This window comes from Dendropsophus ebraccatus, chromosome 1 (assembly GCF_027789765.1).
Source record: "Dendropsophus ebraccatus isolate aDenEbr1 chromosome 1, aDenEbr1.pat, whole genome shotgun sequence".
Taxonomy (NCBI): Eukaryota; Metazoa; Chordata; class Amphibia; order Anura; family Hylidae; genus Dendropsophus; species Dendropsophus ebraccatus.
Genome location: NC_091454.1, coordinates 10445505 through 10465297, shown reverse-complemented (window position 1 = coordinate 10465297; position 19793 = coordinate 10445505). Strand labels below are relative to the sequence as shown.

Below are 19793 nucleotides of genomic sequence, written 5' to 3'. Positions count from 1 at the left end.
GCAAAAAAAACCTGATGCGTGTGTGCATCAGTTTTCCCATTGATTTCTATTATAAAAAAAAGGATCAAAACGCATCCGTTTTTTTTAACGTACACAAAAACTTAGTTGACCTTATTTTTGTGTCCGTTTAAAAAGAAAACGGATTGCAAAAACGTAGTGTGAACCCAGCCTAGTACTAGCTGATTATATATTTGCTGCAAGAAATTGCAATGCTTCAAAAGCATTTGGTGATGTGCTTTACAGCAAGCCTTATGAACATGGGCAAATGTAGATGGAAGTTGTCCCATTGACATTAATGGGACACATTACTGGACATTGTGTAGAGATCATTCCACTGGGAGGGGAGGCTTGGCTGTAAGCTTCATCTATTGTCTTATTAATTTATTGTCACATTTTACTGTAATGCTGTACAGATCACTTTCCAGCAGCTACAGACAAAACGGGACGTCTCTGCTTCGTATTAGGCCTAATGGTGGAAACGGATTATTATATTCTATAGAAAATGAGCAAAAACATCCCCAAAAATCTTTAAGAAATGTGTAACTAAAATGTTAATAGGTCATTTTCCAATAACAAACTGACAATAGTGTTGAATACTTACCGAACTTTTCTGGTTCGGCAACATACTCCGAACCCAACCGCTTGGTGTTTGACACCCAGCGGCTGGAGAAGTTGGATCCTGCCCTAGAGAGGCTGTATCCATTTTTTCCTGGCAGCCCTAGTGCTGTATCAAACTTCTCCAGACGCCAGGAGTCAAATACCAAGCCTTCGGGTTTAGAGAACACTGCCGAACCCAAACAGTTCGGTAAGTCCGTGTAACACACCGGTCTGACTTTTTTCCCTGCACAGGGTGGACATACAGATAATTTACTGTGGCAAAAAATTTGTTAATCAAATCTAAAGATTCCACAAGTCAGATGAATTGGTCATTGATTGATTTAGTCAAAGTCTCCTTCCAGACTTTTCCAGGGAATTCAGTGCATCTTAAACAAAGTTGTTACAATGTTCGGCCCAACTTTTTGTTCTGTCCTGACTTTTGTGGGCCCAAGCCTTTCAAGGAACACTTTTGCCGCAGCTAGTTTTGGCTTTGGTAGGTTTAACAGAGTAAATGCGTTAAAAGGGGGGGTGCACGTGTTTGGAACATTCCATCCAAGTATCAGTAAGGTCATGTAACTAAATAGAGGTTACCAATAGAGTTGATCGAACCTCGGGAAATCCTAGGTTCGATCAAACTCAAACATTCACGAACCTGCCGCATTTGATTGCTGATGCCTTCCCGGTCCGTGGGGAAGGAGAGCTTCGGTAATAGGCTGAATCCCGGAATTCCAGGCGGTACTTGGGCTGTCTCCTCCTTCCCCACGGACCGGGAAGGCATCACCAATCTAATGCAGCAGGTTCGTGAATGTTTGAGTTGGATCGAACCTAGGATTTCCCGAGGTCCGATCAACTCTAGTTACCAACCCACTCTGCTGTTTGCTCTGGAAGGCTCAAGGTCCCAAGTGGAAAGTTGGTCTACTTTTTAAGGTGGCTATACACCTTTTGTAGCTGGCCAGCAGTCCTCTCTCGGCCTCCCCATATCCATGAACGTTTGGCACAGACGAATGTTCCTGTGTTCTCTATAGAGAGGTTTCTCTCGGAGAACAAAAGTGATCAGGCAGAGAAACCCTATTATGCCCGACCGCTATCTCCACCGACTGCATCTGTCACAGGAGACTCTTGTGCCATTTATTCTGAACCAACATCTGTATCAGGACCTTTATGGTGGCCATACATTTTTGATAACTTGGCCATCAGTTGTCTCTCCCGACCTACCCATCTATACACAGCTAAACGTCCGTGTGTTCCTTATGGGGAGGGGTAGTCCAGAGCGAGAAGGCTCAGATGCCAACTTATTTCTCAAATTGGTTGGTTGCTGGAAATCCAACATGCCTGAGCGGTGGCGGTATTGGCCAACTTTAGTATAGGGTGTATGAGCACCATATAGTATGCGTAAGGCTAGAGAAAGGATCAGGAATTTTTGTTCTGAAAGCGATGTTGCTGCGGCCTTACCCCTGGGGGGGACGTTCACACGTTCTATGATTAGGATCCCGATGCAGCCACACAAACATTTTAACTTTTTGGGGACTGTGATTCCGGTTCGTAACACATCTTCAGCGCATGGACCATACTCGCGGAACGTGTAAATGCCCCCTAACACTTTATTGAGAACACAGGAACGTTTGGCTGTGTATGGGGCAGTAAGGAGAGGTAGCCATCGGCCAAATGATCATCCAATTGCTATTGAAGGTCTACCATCTTAATTTGCATATCATGAACCTGGCCATGATAAAAACCAAAAATGGACTGCACCAAGGGGGGATGTATGTGCTGACAAGGTAGTATGAAAAAAAAAAAAAAAAAAATCTCACTTATCTAAGCGGTACATTCACTTTACATCGATGACTTGATGTGTCCAATGCAACTTTTTGTTCTATACTAGAGAATGACTTGAGATTTTAGGGAATGGAGGGGCGGGTTATTACTGTTACACGGGTATTTTTTATTTATTTTATTTGTAGAAATGTTGAATTATTGCAGAGCCGTATCTAGTAATCTGTAGTAATCAATCGCTTTCATGTTTGAAATCCACAATTTTCAAATCCATTGGGGCCTTTGAAGGTGACGGAGCGGTAGAGGTTGGACTCTCTTAGGCTGTTAGGCTGGAAGCCGCCGCCGCTGCTGAAATTCTCAGGTACGTCTATGGAGAACCCTGGCCGAGGATCGCTCCTGCAGAAGACAAGTGAGACATTGGAAGGTGAAAATACGGCCATATTTTCTGAAGTCAATGGGAATTTGGCTGACGCTCTATAGAATATCGGCCATTATTGAGTACGACCAGTGAAATAATGAACACACTTATTATTTACCGCCTGTTTTTGCAAAATACAGCCCTTTTTTTTTTTTTTGCCTGTTCACATGTTTAACTTTTGCTCAAAATTACGACAGTATTTTAAACCTAGCCTTTAAGAACCTGTCACCTCTCGCGCCGGGGCCGCCCCCCCCCCCCCCCCCCCCCCCCCCCCCGCCCCCGGTGCAGACCCATATACTTACCGCTTCCACAAAGTCCCGGTCCCGCCACCGCAGGATCCTGATCCAAAGCCGTGCGCGTGCTCCCAGAGATGAGTCCGACGCTCATAGAGAATGACTGAGCTGTCATTCTCTATGGGCATCGGGCTCATCTCTGGGAGCATGCGCACGGCTTCGGTCATTTTGTGGGATTTTGTGGCGGCGGGACTTTGTGGAAGCGGTAAGGGATTGTATTACACAGAACGATTATAGTTTGTAAAATCGTTCGGATTTGAACGACAATCATTTCGTGTAATAGAAGGCAAAGATTAAACGACCAACGACAAATCGTTGATCGTTTAATAGGATCCGGACCTATTTTTATCGTTTGATCGTTCGCACATCGTTCGGTGAAATAAGAATTCACAGCTGGAACGTACTCAATAGCGGCGACTAAACGACCGCAAGAACGATCATTAATAACGATCATCGTTTTGTGTACTCGGGCGAACATAGCACATAGGAGCACATAGGTGACAGCTTGTACAGGATAAGGAACATGTACAGTGGGGTAAATGAGTATTTGATACACTGCTGTTTTTTCAAGTTTCCACTTATGAAGAATGGAGAGATTTTTATTGTAGGCACGCTCTAACAGTACAGTTATATATAAACGAAATTTGAGTAAGAATTCTGGCTTTCACAGACTTGTTGGTTTCTCTATAAAAAGCTCCACCTACTTTGCATTCATTACCTGGAGTAATTGCACCTGTTTGACCTTGTTACCTATATAAAAAAAAACAAAAAACTGTCCATACAGTGAATTACATGCCAACCTCTCCATCATGGCCAAGACCAAACAGCTGTCTAGGACACCTGGGACAAAATTGTAGACCTAAACAAGGCTGGGATGGGCTACAGTACAATAGGCAAGCAGCTTGGTAAGAAGACAGCAACTGTTGGCACAATTATTAGACAATAGAAGAAACATATAATGACTGTCAATCTTCCTGGGAGTAGGCGCTCTGTGCAACATCTCACCTTGTGGGGTAAGGAGGATTCTGAAAAAGTTCAAAAATCAGCCCAGAACTGCAAGGCATGCTCACGCCAGCACATGTCCAGGCCAGTGTGAAGTTCACCAATAATCATGTGGATGATCCAGAGGAGGCATAGGGGAAGGTCATATGAGACCAAAAAATAACTTTTTTTTTTTTCTTTTTTTTTTTTAAGGTCGTCTCACCGGTGCAGTTACCGACCATAAAAATGACAGACCTTGTAGGTAGGAAAACTTGCAAAATCGGCAGTGTATTAAATACTTATTTTCGGTGCTGCTTAATCAGGGGCGGGGCCACGATAACCAATGAAAACCAAAAATAGTGGTCACCATTTTGTATAATCTTTTAGTGTATTGGAGGTGATAGATGGAACTTTGGCCATGACTTACCTGGCACAAGGTGCCTCCCCCTGTTGGCTAAGGAGTCGCTCCCGGACACAGCAGACGGTGAATGCAACGAACATTGTGATGATGATGAAACAGCTGACCAAGGAGATGATGACGGCCAGACGGAAACCTTTATGAGCGCTCAGCGAGACGGCTGGAAGGAGGAAACGGGACATGTGCGGGTTGTGGTACAATAAAGTCAAAAAAGAGTATTCAGTAGAGATGAGCGAACGTCAAGGAGGCTTAGAATTTTCCGTTCGGTTACTGGTGTCTGAAGAAGTTGGATGCAGCACTAGGGAGTCCTGGAAAACATGGATATGGCCTATGGATGTGTCTGTTTTCCAGGACTCTCTAGGGCTGTATCCACATTTTACAGCCACCGCTAATGAAATGTGGAGAGATCAGGTTTGGGCCAACCCAAGTGTGCTTAAGCTTCATTCATCTCTAGGGGCCGTCAAAAACCCCCTCGAAGGACCATTCACCTCCTCACCTTGACATTGAGGTTCTTGGTGACTCCATCGGAGGCCGTCTCCTCTCTTCTGACATCTCAGCTTATACTGTCCCTGTAACTGAAATCCTTCTTGGCAACTAAATAAAGCTACGGAGCCCAAGGAACGTTCTGCAGCCTCAAAGACGTGAAAAGATCCACCAGATGGCGCCGTGAGTACAGGACAGCGCGCCGCACCTACAACACCACGGAAATGATGTTATATATGTTCACAATCCCTCAGTGTGTCATCTGCAAACATCTCTTACAAATATAATATCGATGTCATATTTTATTTTTTCTATTTAAAAAAGTTTTCTTTAGGTGTTTAGCTGTTAAAGAAAAAGTAAAAAATGTTCTCAACTTTTTACACCTTTTTTTTATTTTTACCTGTTCAAAGCCAGTCAATTCTTTGTTAGGGATGCGTCATTGGATACGTCTCCCTGCAATGCGACAGTCATGGCAGTCGGACCTCTCCTAGACCTCTATAACTCCTGTGACTTGGTTATTGATTGAGCTTGCCTGTGGCAGGCTGTACCTATAGAGTAGCAATCCATTGAATAAAAGCAATACAGCATTCGGCAATACCAGTGCCTGAAGAAGTTGGATGTAACCCTAGGGCCTATGACCACATCCATGTTTTCCAGGACTCCCATGGGCTACATCGAACATCTCTACTGCTATATATAAGTGCGACATGAATCTGTATGAGCAATCGAATGATTGCCAATACATGTCCCCTTTGCGGGATAAAAAAAATATATATATCTAAAAAAATTATAAACAAATTTTTTTCAAGTATAAACAAGTCCCCCCTATAGTTTAAAAAAAAAACTTTTTTCCATTCTGCCTCTTGTGTTGGTAGGCGTCTCGTTAAATAGATATCCACTATCAATGATCATTATTAGCGTCCTTCTATGTTACGAGACGGCTGCCTTCACCCAATATGTTTTTCGAAGTGTAAAAACAGCCCATAAGTCAGAAGATGGAGATTTTTTTTTTATCACTTTGCATTCCAGGAAAAAAAAATAATGGAACAGAAAGGTCACATAAGGGGTAATGATGAGTACTATACATCACGGGGCAAAATTACGAGCTCTCAACTAGCCCCATAGATGGAAAAAAAATTATAGGAGTCAAAATAGGGCAAATTAAATTTTAAAAAAAATTATATTTAAATGAAAAAAAAACCTGACGATCTAGTTTTTTTGGAACTTTTTTCAGTTAGAAAACAATATATTTTTTAAAAAAATTATCAGTTAAAGTCAGATCTTACCTGAGAAGTTAGGAGTGGTGGGGATTACGGCGTCCAGCGTCTTGTTTCCACCTTGGGCTTCTCCGGCCGCGCTGATTCCGGGTAATATGAGATAAAACGTGTATAAGGTGATAGGACTCATGTCTTTGATGGTGTGTTGGGGCCGTCAGTATTTCCCATCATCTCCCGGACTTTGAGCCGACCGGCGAGTCCTATTAATAATCATTGTTATTACGGTTCTGTGCTGGTGTGGACGGCTCTAATGTCGCTCAGTAATGTCCGTGTGAGCCGTGATGTTATCCCCTCTCCATCTGCTAAATCCGCCACCTTTAATACCAGCCCACAAAATATCCCTTTTAATTCAGGGTTCTTAAAGGACCATTAGACTTGAAGTCGGAGTCTTATAAAAAGTGCAGCTGCTGTTATAATTCGCATGTACACTGGTCAGCCATAACACGTATTATCTGGTGACAATGCAGCCAGTCCGGGAGCCATTCGGTTTTTTAAATCAATTTATTATTAGAGGGAAAAGTGGGCAGAGACCAGAGATGAGCGCAACTGGAGCATGTTCAAGTCCAATCATTTGACATTAGAATACCGGTAAGAAGTAGGATGCAACCCTAAGGACCTCCCATGGTGGCATCCAACTTCTTCAGCCACAGTAATCAAATGCCGAAGGATCGGACTCTAGCGTGCTCCAGTTGCACTCATCTCTATCAGAGACAAATGGTGATGCTATAGGCTAGTACCAACCAAAAGTTCTCCAGCGTTGGATAACTAGAGGCAATGGACAGGAACATAGATAGGGTTGAGCAAATTTGCCAAACTGTTTGGGGTCAACAACGTTTTCCGAACCTGAACGTTCAACATGGCCACCCTGGGGCTGCCAGGAAAACATGGAAACAGCCTATGGTTAATGGCTGAATACATGTTTTCCAGGACTCCCTAGGGTTGCATCCAACTTCTCCAGCCACCAGTAATCAGATGCCGAAGAATCGGACTTGAGCGCGCTTTAGTTGCTCTCATCTCTATCAGAGACTAATGGTGATGTTAGATCTTCTCCGGAACAGCTGGTTTTGTTGGGTGCTCCTGGCGTGTAGTGATTATTACCAACCAAAAGTTCTCAAGCATTGGATAACTAAGGGCAATGAACAGCATCATGTATAGTGTGGAGTGAACTTGCCGAACTGTTCAGCAACCTGAACGTTCAGCATTGCCACCCTAGGGCTGCCAGGAAAACATGGGTATAGCCTATGGTTTATGGCTGTATACATGTTGTCCATGTCTTCCTAGGGTTTCATCCAACTTCTCTAGCCACCGGTAATCGGATGCCGAAGAATCGGACATGAGCTTGTTCCAGTTGCTCTCATCTGTATCAGAGACCAATGGTGATGTTAGATCTCCAAAACAGCTGGTCTTGTTGGGTGTAACTGGCGTGTATTGGTTAGTACCGACCAAAAGTTCTCAAGCATTGGATAACTAGGGGCAATGAACAGGATCATGGATAGTGTGGAGTGAACTTGCCCAACTGTTCGGGAGCAACAACGTTCTCCAAACCTGAATGTTCAGCATTGCCACCCTAGGGCTGCCAGGAAAACATGGATATAGCCTATGATTTATGGCTGTATACATGTTTTCCAGGACTCTCTAGGATGGCATCCAACTTCTCCAGCCACCGGTAATCAAATGCTGAAGGATCAGACTCGAGCATGTTCCAGTTGTGCTCATATCTGAAACCAATGGTGGTGATAGATCTTCTCCAGAACAGCTGGTCCTGTTGGGTATTCCCTGTGAGCAATGGTTAGTACCAACCAAAAGTTCTCCAGCGTTGGATAACTACAGACCATGGACAGGATCATGGATAGTGTTGAGCAAATTTGCCAAACTGGGTCATCGACGTTCTTCGAACTCTTGGCATTTGACTCCTGCTGCTTGGAAAAGTTGGTTGTGCCAAAGTACCAACTTTTGGTTGGTACTAACCACTACACGCCGAGAACACTCAACAAGACGGTCTGTTCTGGAGAAGATCTAACATCACCATTGGTCTCTGATAGAGATGAGCACAACTGGAGCGCTCGGATTTGGGCATGCTCCAGTTGCTCTCATCTCTGTCAGAGACTAACGGTGATGTTAGATCTTCTCCGGAACAGCCGGACCTTTTGGGTGCTCCTGTTGTGTAGTGTTTAGTACTGACCAAAGGTTCTCCGGCATTGGATAACTAGGGACCATGGACAGGGTCGTGGAAGTGTTGAGTGAACTTGCCAAACTGTTCCGGGGGTCAGCAACGTTCTCCAAACTCGAATGCTCAGCAGTTGACTCCCCCTTTCTGTAAAAGTTGGATGTCGTCCTAGAAAAACTGCATGCTTATGGCTGTATCCATGTTTTCCAGGACTCCCTAGGGCTGCGGGAGTCAAAGGCAGAGCGTTTGGGTTTGGAGAGCGTTGTTATCCCCGAACAGTTCGGCAAATCTCCTCAACGCTAGTCATGGAGACCCCAGCCTTATTCATGTACAAGATGTGATCCTATAGAAGGGCTGCTGTAAAGCAAATTGCTGCAAGTGACCCTACAAGTGACCTGTATCCACGATGGATATTGGAGCATAGCGCAATGGATGCTGGTAGGGGGGGGAAGATGTAATGGTAGGGGCAGTGTCGTACTCTGGGTAATGTTTTGTATCGAAATCTAATTAACACATTCATAAAGTGTGTCTGGTGCTGCTTGAACCCCGAGTGATCGACTCTGGAGGAAAACATGACAACAAGTGTTTATTTACCCTACAGCACTCCCACAGGTAAAATGAGGTATTACAGTTTTTATTCAAACCAGTCCAAATTAGGCGAGTCTATGCTTTGGCTCTCTACCTGTTGCAAAACTACAACTCCCATCATGCCTGGACAGCCTTCGGCTGTCCAGGCATGATGGGAATTGTAGTTTTGCAACAGCTGGAAGCTTGAGAGGAGGCCACTTAACAGTTAGGGGTTCTAAAAGATGGTTCTACATGATGATTTGTCCCCCTCTTAGTAAGAACACGCAGCACGATTACCCCTAATCCCCGGCTCTTACAAAGAGACTTGTTCTGCTTTGCACCCGCTCACAATCCGGAGACTGTATAGGACTTATATCTCTCAGCTTGTTTTTCCTCAGCCAGATTTAAAGGGATTTCGACCAGTGTTTTGCAATGGAAAGTAATCTTATTTATAGGGTGTAATCCGGGATCTGCTCCGTTATAGCAGCAGGTGGAGAAAGCACCATGTCCTTAAAGGGGCAGTTACATATATCACGTACTTCTACTGACGAACGGGAATCTATTAATACCTCATATAAATTATTACCCATCATCCCTCTTTGTACGTTCCATCACGAGTTGAATGTACATTGATTCCGTATGACCCAGGACATTGTATGGAGCACCGCTGGCTGTAGCGCAGCACAGGTGACACGTGAAGGCCAATAGTACAGGGCACGAGTCTGTCGTCAATGAGAAGCATGTGCTGCTGATAGTTCCTATCACATGCTCCCGCTGCTTCCCGCTGTATGACTGCAATGTGATTACGCTGTACTTAACCCTCGCATTGTCACACTTTATCAGTATCCTGCCCTGTTAGAACAGGCTTGTGGACGAGAGGAACTAGGGTTGTCACCCAGCTTTCCCAAGGTCCAGAAAAGCAAGAATGGAGTTGGTAATAAACAATTTTGGAAGATTTTGTGGTTTTAGAAGATTAGAAACACCCAGCTTTCCCAGTCCCTTTCCCATCTTGTAGTCAGTATGATGGTGGTCACCCAGCTTTCCCAGTATCTTGTAGTCAGTATGATGGGGGGGTCACCCAGCATCTTATACTCAGTATGATGGAGGTCACCCAGCTTTCCCACTATCTTGTAGTCAGTATGATGGAGGTTACCCAGCTTTCCTAGCATCTAGTACTCAGTATAATGGAGGTCATCCAGCTTTCCAGCATCTTGTAGTCAGTCTGATGGAGGTCACCCAGCTTTCCCAGCTTCTTGTACTCAGTATGATGAAGGTCACCCAGCGTTCATAGCATCTAGTACTCAGAATGATGGAGGTCACACAGCTTTCCCAGCATCTTGTACGCAGTATGATGGAGGTCACCAGCTTTCCCAACATCTTATACTCAGTATATTAGGGTCACCCAGCTTTCCCAGCATCCTGTAGTCAGTAAAATGGAGGTCACCCAGCTTTCCAGCATGTTATACTCAGTATGATGGAGGTCAGCCAGCTTTCCAGCTTCTTGTAGTCAGTATGATGGTCACCCAGCTTTCCCAGTATCTTATACTCAGTATGATGTGGTCACCCAGCTTTCCCAGCAACTTGTACTCAGTATGATGAAGGTCACCCAGCTTTCCAGCTTATTGTAGTCAGTATGATGGAGGTCACCCAGCTTTACCAGAATCTCTTAGTCAGTATGATGGAGGTCACCCAGCTTTCCCAGCATCTTATACTCAGTATGATGGAGGTCACCCAGCTTTTCCAGCATCTTGTCGTCAGTATGACGGAGGTCACCCAGCTTTCCCAGCATGTTGTCGTCAGTATGATGGTCACCCAGCTTTCCACGCATCTTATACTCAGTATGATGGAGGTCACCCAGCTTCCCAGCATCTTTTACTCAGTATTATGGAGGTCACCCAGCTTTCCCAGCATCTTGTAGTCAGTATGTTGGAAGTCACCCAGCTTTCCCAGCATCTTATACTTAGTATTATGGAGGTCACCCAGCTTTCCTAGCATTTGTACTCACCCAGCTTTCCAGCATCTTATAGTCAGTATAATGGAGGTCATCCAGCTTTCCCAGCTTCTTATACTTACTATGATGGAGGTCACCTAGCATCTTATACTCAGTATGATAGAGGTCACCCAGCTTTCCCAGCATCTTGTACTCAGTATGATGGAGGTCACCCAGCTTTCCCAGCATCCTGTACACATTATGATGGAGGTCACCCAGCTTTCCCAGCATCCTGTACTCATTATGATGGAGGACACCCGGCTTTCCCAGCATCCTGTACTCATTATGATGGAGGTCACCCAGCTTTCCCAGCATCCTATACTCATTATGATGGAGGTCCCCCAGCTTTCCCAGCATCCTGTACTCATTATGATGGAAGTCACCCAGCTTTTCCAGCATCTTATACTCAGGTGTATGTTACTAACTGTAAGGTCCATAAAATGAGGACACTACAGGGTCAATTATGGAAAAAAACCAGCACAGATGACAAGCCACACCCCAGCAAAAGATGCCCACAATAGACCACGCCCCATAGACTTCACCCACGATAAGTCACACCCTCATGGCCAAAGCCTAAGTGTCCCTGGAAAAAAATTACAAATGTTGGCAACTATGGTGACCCACTGACCTTGGCAACAATGGACAGGGCCTGCCTTATTGACATGAATGGGAATGATGTCTGGGCATGCTTAGTTTGATCACAGGGAGGAGGAGGAGACTGAACTGTGAGCTTCATCTGTTGTCTTCACTGTCTACTTCTGTAATTCTGTACAAATCACTTTCCAGCAGCCTCCTCCTTATCATCACAGGCAGGACTGGGAGGCTCAGCTTACATTTAAGCCTAAAGTAGTGGAGTCAGTGGGTAAAGACTGCGACACATGTAACATTATGGCAGTGCTGGCATCCACCATAAAGGGAAACTCGGAGAACACATCTACACAGCTCTCACAGGCCAAAGGAATCAATATGTCAGCGGAGACCTGAAGAAGAAGAAGAGACAATCAATGAGGACCGTCGGGCACGACTGTAAACTGATCAATGATACGTCCCAATTCACACTGACCCTCTAGCCCCCCTGCACATCAGATCTACAGATCCTGCATCATGTGATCGCTGTGATGCGTATGAGAGACGCTGTGTAACCCGCCAGTAATCAGATAGACCATTATTAGATAACAGCCTCGTTTCCTAACCTTGTTATGTGTTTTATGGAGCCCCCCCCCCCCCCCTCCTGGAACAGAGGCGTGACACTCCGCACTGATATAACATAGGACTCATCTGCTTCTAAATTCCCTGAATTCACTGAATGAGGGAGGAAACTGGTACTGACAATGATTGGAAATTATAATTATCCAAAAAGGAGCATAAAGTGAGCACTAAGAGGACTTGGGATAGATATCACTATCTCACCCATTATAATGAGCCAACCATATAATTATATACACTAGATACCCAGGTTATAGCAGCTGTACATTTATAAATATATACAGTATATACCCAGGTTATAGCAGCTGTACATATATAATTATACACAGTATATACCCAGGTTATACCAGCTGTACATATATAATTATACACAGGAGATCCCCAGGTTATACCAGTTGTACATATATAATTATATACAGTATATACCCAGGTTATACCAGCTGTACATATATAATTATATACAGGAGATGCCCAGGTTATACCAGCTGTACATATATAATTATATACAGTATATACCCAGGTTATACCAGCTGTACATATATAATTATATACAGGAGATCCCCAGGTTATACCAGCTGTACATATATAATTATATACAGGAGATACCCAGGTTATTCCAGCTGTACATATATAATTATATACAGTATATACCCAGGTTATACCAGCTGTACATATATAATTATATACAGGATATACCCAGGTTATACCGGCTGTACATATATAATTATATACAGTATATACCCAGGTTATACCAGCTGTACATATATAATTATATACAGTATATACCCAGGTTATACCAGCTGTACATATATAATTATATACAGGAGGTCCCCAGGTTATACCAGCTGTACATATATAATTATATACAGTATATACCCAGGTTATACCAGCTGTACATATATAATTATATACAGGATATACCCAGGTTATACCGGCTGTACATATATAATTATATACAGGAGATACCCAGGTTATACCAGCTGTACATATATAATTATATACAGGAGATCCCCAGGTTATACCAGCTGTACATATATAATTATATACAGTATATACCGAGGTTATACCAGCTGTACATATATAATTATATACAGGAGATCCCCAGGTTATACCAGCTGTACATATATAATTATATACAGGAGATCCCCAGGTTATACCAGCTGTATATATATAATTATATACAGGAGATCCCCAGGTTATACCAGCTGTATATATATATAATTATATACAGGAGATCCCCAGGTTATACCAGCTGTATATATATAATTATATACAGGAGATCCCCAGGTTATACCAGCTGTACATACATAATTATATACAGGAGATCCCCAGGTTATACCAGCTGTACATATATAATTATATACAGTAAACCAAAGAAGAAGGCAAGAGGCGGCACTCCAAACTTAAAGTGAACAAAACGTGGTTTAAGTTTATTCACCCAGTATGCAACGTTTCAATCTACTCAATGAGATCTTTGTCAAGCAGAAAAGTGAGCAGTAAGGGGCTGGTATATAACACACCATAGGACAGCCCACTAATTAAGTGACATCATATCAATCAATAATGTAAACAAATGTGAAAAATACATAAAAATGTGATATATAGTGATGACCTTAGCCATGTGTTATGTGCACATAATAAGAAATGTAGTGATATTGACCGATCATCATTACAATATTCCGATCCTTCATAAAATAGTCCATACTCTCATGCGATGGTTTCATTGTTAATGGAGGAGGCCGGACTCACCAACATCATAACAAGCCGCTGCTCCCTCACGTTGTTTCTCACCGTCGCTCGCTCGTTTGTACACAAGTTGACTGCGCATGTGTGAAGGAGCGCACCAATAGGGGGATCGTGGGAGTGGCATGGCGTCCGATAGACCAATCATGATGTACCATAGTGGCATAGCGTCCAATAGACCAATCATAGTCTGGACGCGTCATAAAGTCCAACGGACCAATCAGGATAGTCGTAGGAGGTCCATAGCGGATTGGTCCGTTGGACTTTATGACGCGTCCAGACTATGATTGGTCTATTGGACGCTATGCCACTATGGTACATCATGATTGGTCTATCGGACGCCATGCCACTCCCACGATCCCCCTATTGGTGCGCTCCTTCACACATGCGCAGTCAACTTGTGTACAAACGAGCGAGCGACGGTGAGAAACAACGTGAGGGAGCAGCGGCTTGTTATGATGTTGGTGAGTCCGGCCTCCTCCATTAACAATGAAACCATCGCATGAGAGTATGGACTATTTTATGAAGGATCGGAATATTGTAATGATGATCGGTCAATATCACTACATTTCTTATTATGTGCACATAACACATGGCTAAGGTCATCACTATATATCACATTTTTATGTATTTTTCACATTTGTTTACATTATTGATTGATATGATGTCACTTAATTAGTGGGCTGTCCTATGGTGTGTTATATACCAGCCCCTTACTGCTCACTTTTCTGCTTGACAAAGATCTCATTGAGTAGATTGAAACGTTGCATACTGGGTGAATAAACTTAAACCACGTTTTGTTCACTTTAAGTTTGGAGTGCCGCCTCTTGCCTTCTTCTTTGAGTTACCTCCGGGACCTGGGTCTGGAACCGTGGGGCAGAGCACCCTACCTGAGCCTTGAGCCACACAGTGCCGTTTGGCAACTCTTCATATAATTATAGACAGTATATACCCAGGTTATACCAGCTGTACATATATAATTATATACAGTATATACCCAGGTTATACCAGCTGTACATATATAATTATATACAGGATATACCCAGGTTATACCGGCTGTACATATATAATTATATACAGTATATACCCAGGTTATACCAGCTGTACATATATAATTATATACAGTATATACCCAGGTTATACCAGCTGTACATATATAATTATATACAGGATATACCCAGGTTATACCGGCTGTACATATATAATTATATACAGTATATACCCAGGTTATACCAGCTGTACATATATAATTATATACAGTATATACCCAGGTTATACCAGCTGTACATATATAATTATATACAGGAGGTCCCCAGGTTATACCAGCTGTACATATATAATTATATACAGTATATACCCAGGTTATACCAGCTGTACATATATAATTATATACAGGATATACCCAGGTTATACCGGCTGTACATATATAATTATATACAGGAGATACCCAGGTTATACCAGCTGTACATATATAATTATATACAGGAGATCCCCAGGTTATACCAGCTGTACATATATAATTATATACAGGAGATACCCAGGTTATACCAGCTGTACATTTATAATTATATACAGGAGATACCCAGGTTATACCAGCTGTACATATATAATTATATACAGTATATACCGAGGTTATACCAGCTGTACATATATAATTATATACAGGAGATCCCCAGGTTATACCAGCTGTACATATATAATTATATACAGGAGATACCCAGGTTATACCAGCTGTACATATATAATTATATACAGGAGATCCCCAGGTTATACCAGCTGTACATATATAATTATACACAGTATATACCCAGGTTATACCAGCTGTACATATATAATTATATACAGGATATACCCAGGTTATACCAGCTGTAAATATATAATTATATACAGGAGATCCCCAGGTTATACCAGCTGTACATATATAATTATATACAGGAGATCCCCAGGTTATACCAGCTGTACATATATAATTATATACAGGAGATCCCCAGGTTATACCAGCTGTATATAGATATATTATACACAGTATATACCCAGGTTATAGCATGTCCCCCTCCTTACATACAGTAGGTCACCTGGAGGAGTCTTGCAGACACTTGTTACCCTCCGCACTCGCTGTGATATCTCCCTTTGCTGCACTATTTGATCCCCGGGATAATCCGCACTTCCTGTGAGACTCCTCACTCTGCTGGTTATATAAACCTGGCGATGTGACTGGCAGCCGCAGTGATGATGTCATCGCTCTCCTGCCGCATCACCGCCCACATCTTCTTCCAAATCTCCGAACTAAAAATAAGATTTGGAATAAGTAATTTGGAGTAATTTGGAAATTACATTTCCACTTTTCTCTAAGAGGAAGAAAATCTTAATGAGTGTAAGATCTGCGTGACTAACAGCGACTACGGACGACTAACAGCGACTACGGACGACTAACAGCGACTACGGACGACTAACAGCGACTACGGGCGACTAACAGCGACTACGGGCGACTAACAGCGACTACGGGCGACTAACAGGGACTACGGACGACTAACAGCGACTACGGACGACTAACAGCGACTACGGACGACTAACAGCGACTACAGGCGACTAACAGCGACTACGGGCGACTAACAGCGACTACGGACGACTAACAGCGACTACAGGCGACTAACAGCGACTACGGACGACTAACAGCGACTACGGACGACTAACAGCGACTACGGGCGACTAACAGCGACTACGGGCAACTAACAGCGACTATGGGCAACTAACAGCGACTACAGGCGACTAACAGCGACTACAGGCGACTAACAGCGACTACAGGCGACTAACAGCGACTACGGACGACTAACAGCGAATACGGACGACTAACAGCGATTACGGACGACTAACAGCGACTACGGGCAACTAACAGCGACTACGGACGACTAACAGCGACTACGGACGACTAACAGCGAATACGGACGACTAACAGCGACTACGGGCAACTAACAGCGATTACGGGCGACTAACAGCGACTACGGACGACTAACAGCGAATACGGACGACTAACAGCGATTACGGACGACTAACAGCGACTACGGGCAACTAACAGCGACTACAGGCGACTAACAGCGACTACGGACGACTAACAGCGACTACGGACGACTAACAGCGACTACGGGCGACTACGGGCGGCCTCATCATCCAGGGTTCATTCATAACAGATTTACATAACAAAGAGGCGACCCTGAAATTACTATGGAGCCAGTGGAAAGTGGAGGCCCAGGGGCATAGCATTTACTTCTATTTAAAAATATCCAGTACCTATCAGCTGCTGTATGTCCTGCAGGAAGTGGTGTATTCTTTCCAGTCTGACACAGTGCTCTCTGCTGCCACCTCTGTCCATGTCAGGAACTGTCCAAAGCAGCAGCAAATCCCCATAGAAAACCTCTCCTGCTCTGGACAGTTCCTGACATGGACAGAGGTGGCAGCAGAGAGCACTGTGTCAGACTGGAAAGAATACACCTCAGCTGGGTGGGGCAATATCAACATAAAGGGGCAGTCCCTTCCTCAAGGTAATAGTGGTTGTCTACAGAAAAACGACCCTACTTTGTGCCCCATATAGTAATAGTGCCCCTTAGTGCTCTCCGCATAGTAATAGTGGCCCCTTACTGCCCTACACACCAATAGTGGCTTCCTAAAAATAATAGTGTTAGAGGTGCATTATGGGAGTGAGTATAGGGCAGCAAGCGAACGTTGTTACTATGCAGAGAGCACTAAATGGCACTATTACTATGTGGGGCACAAATGCAGTACTGTTATTGTGTAGCAGTAGTAAGGGGGCGCTATTACTATATGGGGCAGAAATGCAGTACTGTTATTGTGTAGCAGTAGTAAGGGGGCGCTATTACTATATGGGGCACAAATGCAGTACTGTTATTGTGTAGCAGTAGTAAGGGGCCCTATTACTATATGTGGCAGAAATGGAGTACTATTGTGTAGCAGTAGTAAGGGGGCGCTATTACTATATGGGGCAGAAATGGAGTACTGTTATAGTGTAGCAGTAGTAAGGGGGCGCTATTACTATATGTGGCAGAAATGCAGTACTGTTATTGTGTAGCAGTAGTAAGGGGCCCTATTACTATATGTGGCAGAAATGCAGTACTGTTATTGTGTAGCAGTAGTAAGGGGCCCTATTACTATATGTGGCAGAAATGCAGTACTGTTATTGTGTAGCAGTAGTAAGGGGGCGCTATTACTATATGGGGCAGAAATGGAGTACTGTTATAGTGTAGCACTAGTAAGGGGGCGCTATTACTATATGTGGCAGAAATGCAGTACTGTTATTGTGTAGCAGTAGTAAGGGGCCCTATTACTATATGTGGCAGAAATGCAGTACTGTTACTGTGTAGCAGTAGTAAGGGGGCGCTATTACTATATGTGGCAGAAATGCAGTACTGTTATTGTGTAGCAGTAGTAAGGGGGCGCTATTACTATATGTGGCAGAAATGCAGTACTGTTATTGTGTAGCAGTAGTAAGGGGGCGCTATTACTATATGTGGCAGAAATGGAGTACTTTTATTGTGTAGCAGTAGTAAGGGGCCCTATTACTATATGTGGCACAAAGGGGGTACTTTTATTGTGTAGCAGTAGTAAGGGGGCGCTATTACTATATGGGGCAGAAATAGAGTAGTGTTATTGTGTAGCAAAAGTAAGGGGGCGCTATTACTATATGGGGCAGAAATGCAGTACTGTTATTGTGTAGCAGTAGTAAGGGGGCGCTATTACTATATGGGGCAGAAATAGAGTAGTGTTATTGTGTAGCAAAAGTAAGGGGGCGCTATTACTATATGGGGCAGAAATGGAGTACTGTTATTGTGTAGCAGTAGTAAGGGGCCCTATTACTATATGTGGCAGAAATGCAGTACTGTTATTGTGTAGCAGTAGTAAGGGGGCGCTATTACTATATGGGGCAGAAATGGAGTACTGTTATAGTGTAGCACTAGTAAGGGGGCGCTATTACTATATGTGGCAAAAATGCAGTACTGTTATTGTGTAGCAGTAGTAAGGGGGCGCTATTACTATATGTGGCAGAAATGCAGTACTGTTATTGTGTAGCAGTAGTAAGGGGGCCCTATTACTATATGTGGCAGAAATGCAGTACTGTTATTGTGTAGCAGTAGTAAGGGGGCGCTATTACTATATGGGGCAGAAATGGAGTACTGTTATAGTGTAGCACTAGTAAGGGGGCGCTATTACTATATGTGGCAAAAATGCAGTACTGTTATAGTGTAGCAGTAGTAAGGGGCCCTATTACTATATGTGGCAGAAATGCAGTACTGTTACTGTGTAGCAGTAGTAAGGGGGCGCTATTACTATATGTGGCAGAAATGCAGTACTGTTACTGTGTAGCAGTAGTAAGGGGGCGCTATTACTATATGTGGCAGAAATGCAGTACTGTTATTGTGTAGCAGTAGTAAGGGGGCGCTATTACTATATGTGGCAGAAATGGAGTACTTTTATTGTGTAGCAGTAGTAAGGGGGCGCTATTACTATATGTGGCACAAATGGAGTAGTGTTATTGTGTAGCAGTAGTAAGGGGGCGCTATTACTATATGTGGCAGAAATGGAGTACTGTTATTGTGTAGCAGTAGTAAGGGGCCCTATTACTATATGTGGCAGAAATGGAGTACTGTTATTGTGTAGCAGTAGTAAGGGGGCGCTATTACTATATGTGGCAGAAATGGAGTACTTTTATTGTGTAGCAGTAGTAAGGGGGCGCTATTACTATATGTGGCAGAAATGGAGTACTGTTATTGTGTAGCAGTAGTAAGGGGGCGCTATTACTATATGGGGCAGAAATAGAGTAGTGTTATTGTGTAGCAAAAGTAAGGGGGCGCTATTACTATATGGGGC

At 43.5% G+C, this 19793-nt stretch overlaps 1 protein-coding gene across 1 annotated transcript; it reads right to left on the bottom strand.

Moving 5' to 3' along the window:
- Nucleotides 1–2567: 2567 nt before the first annotated feature.
- Nucleotides 2568–16168, bottom strand: LOC138771971 (sushi domain-containing protein 3-like). Its single transcript, XM_069952014.1, has 6 exons — nt 15989–16168; nt 11593–11944; nt 6250–6440; nt 4977–5171; nt 4490–4640; nt 2568–2766 (listed from the first exon to the last, which is right to left on the bottom strand). The coding sequence occupies exons 3-6, from the start codon at nt 6368–6370 to the stop codon at nt 2613–2615; spliced, it is 621 nt and encodes a 206-aa protein (XP_069808115.1). The 5' UTR covers nt 6371–6440; nt 11593–11944; nt 15989–16168; the 3' UTR covers nt 2568–2612.
- Between the last annotated feature and the right edge of the window lie 3625 nt (nt 16169–19793).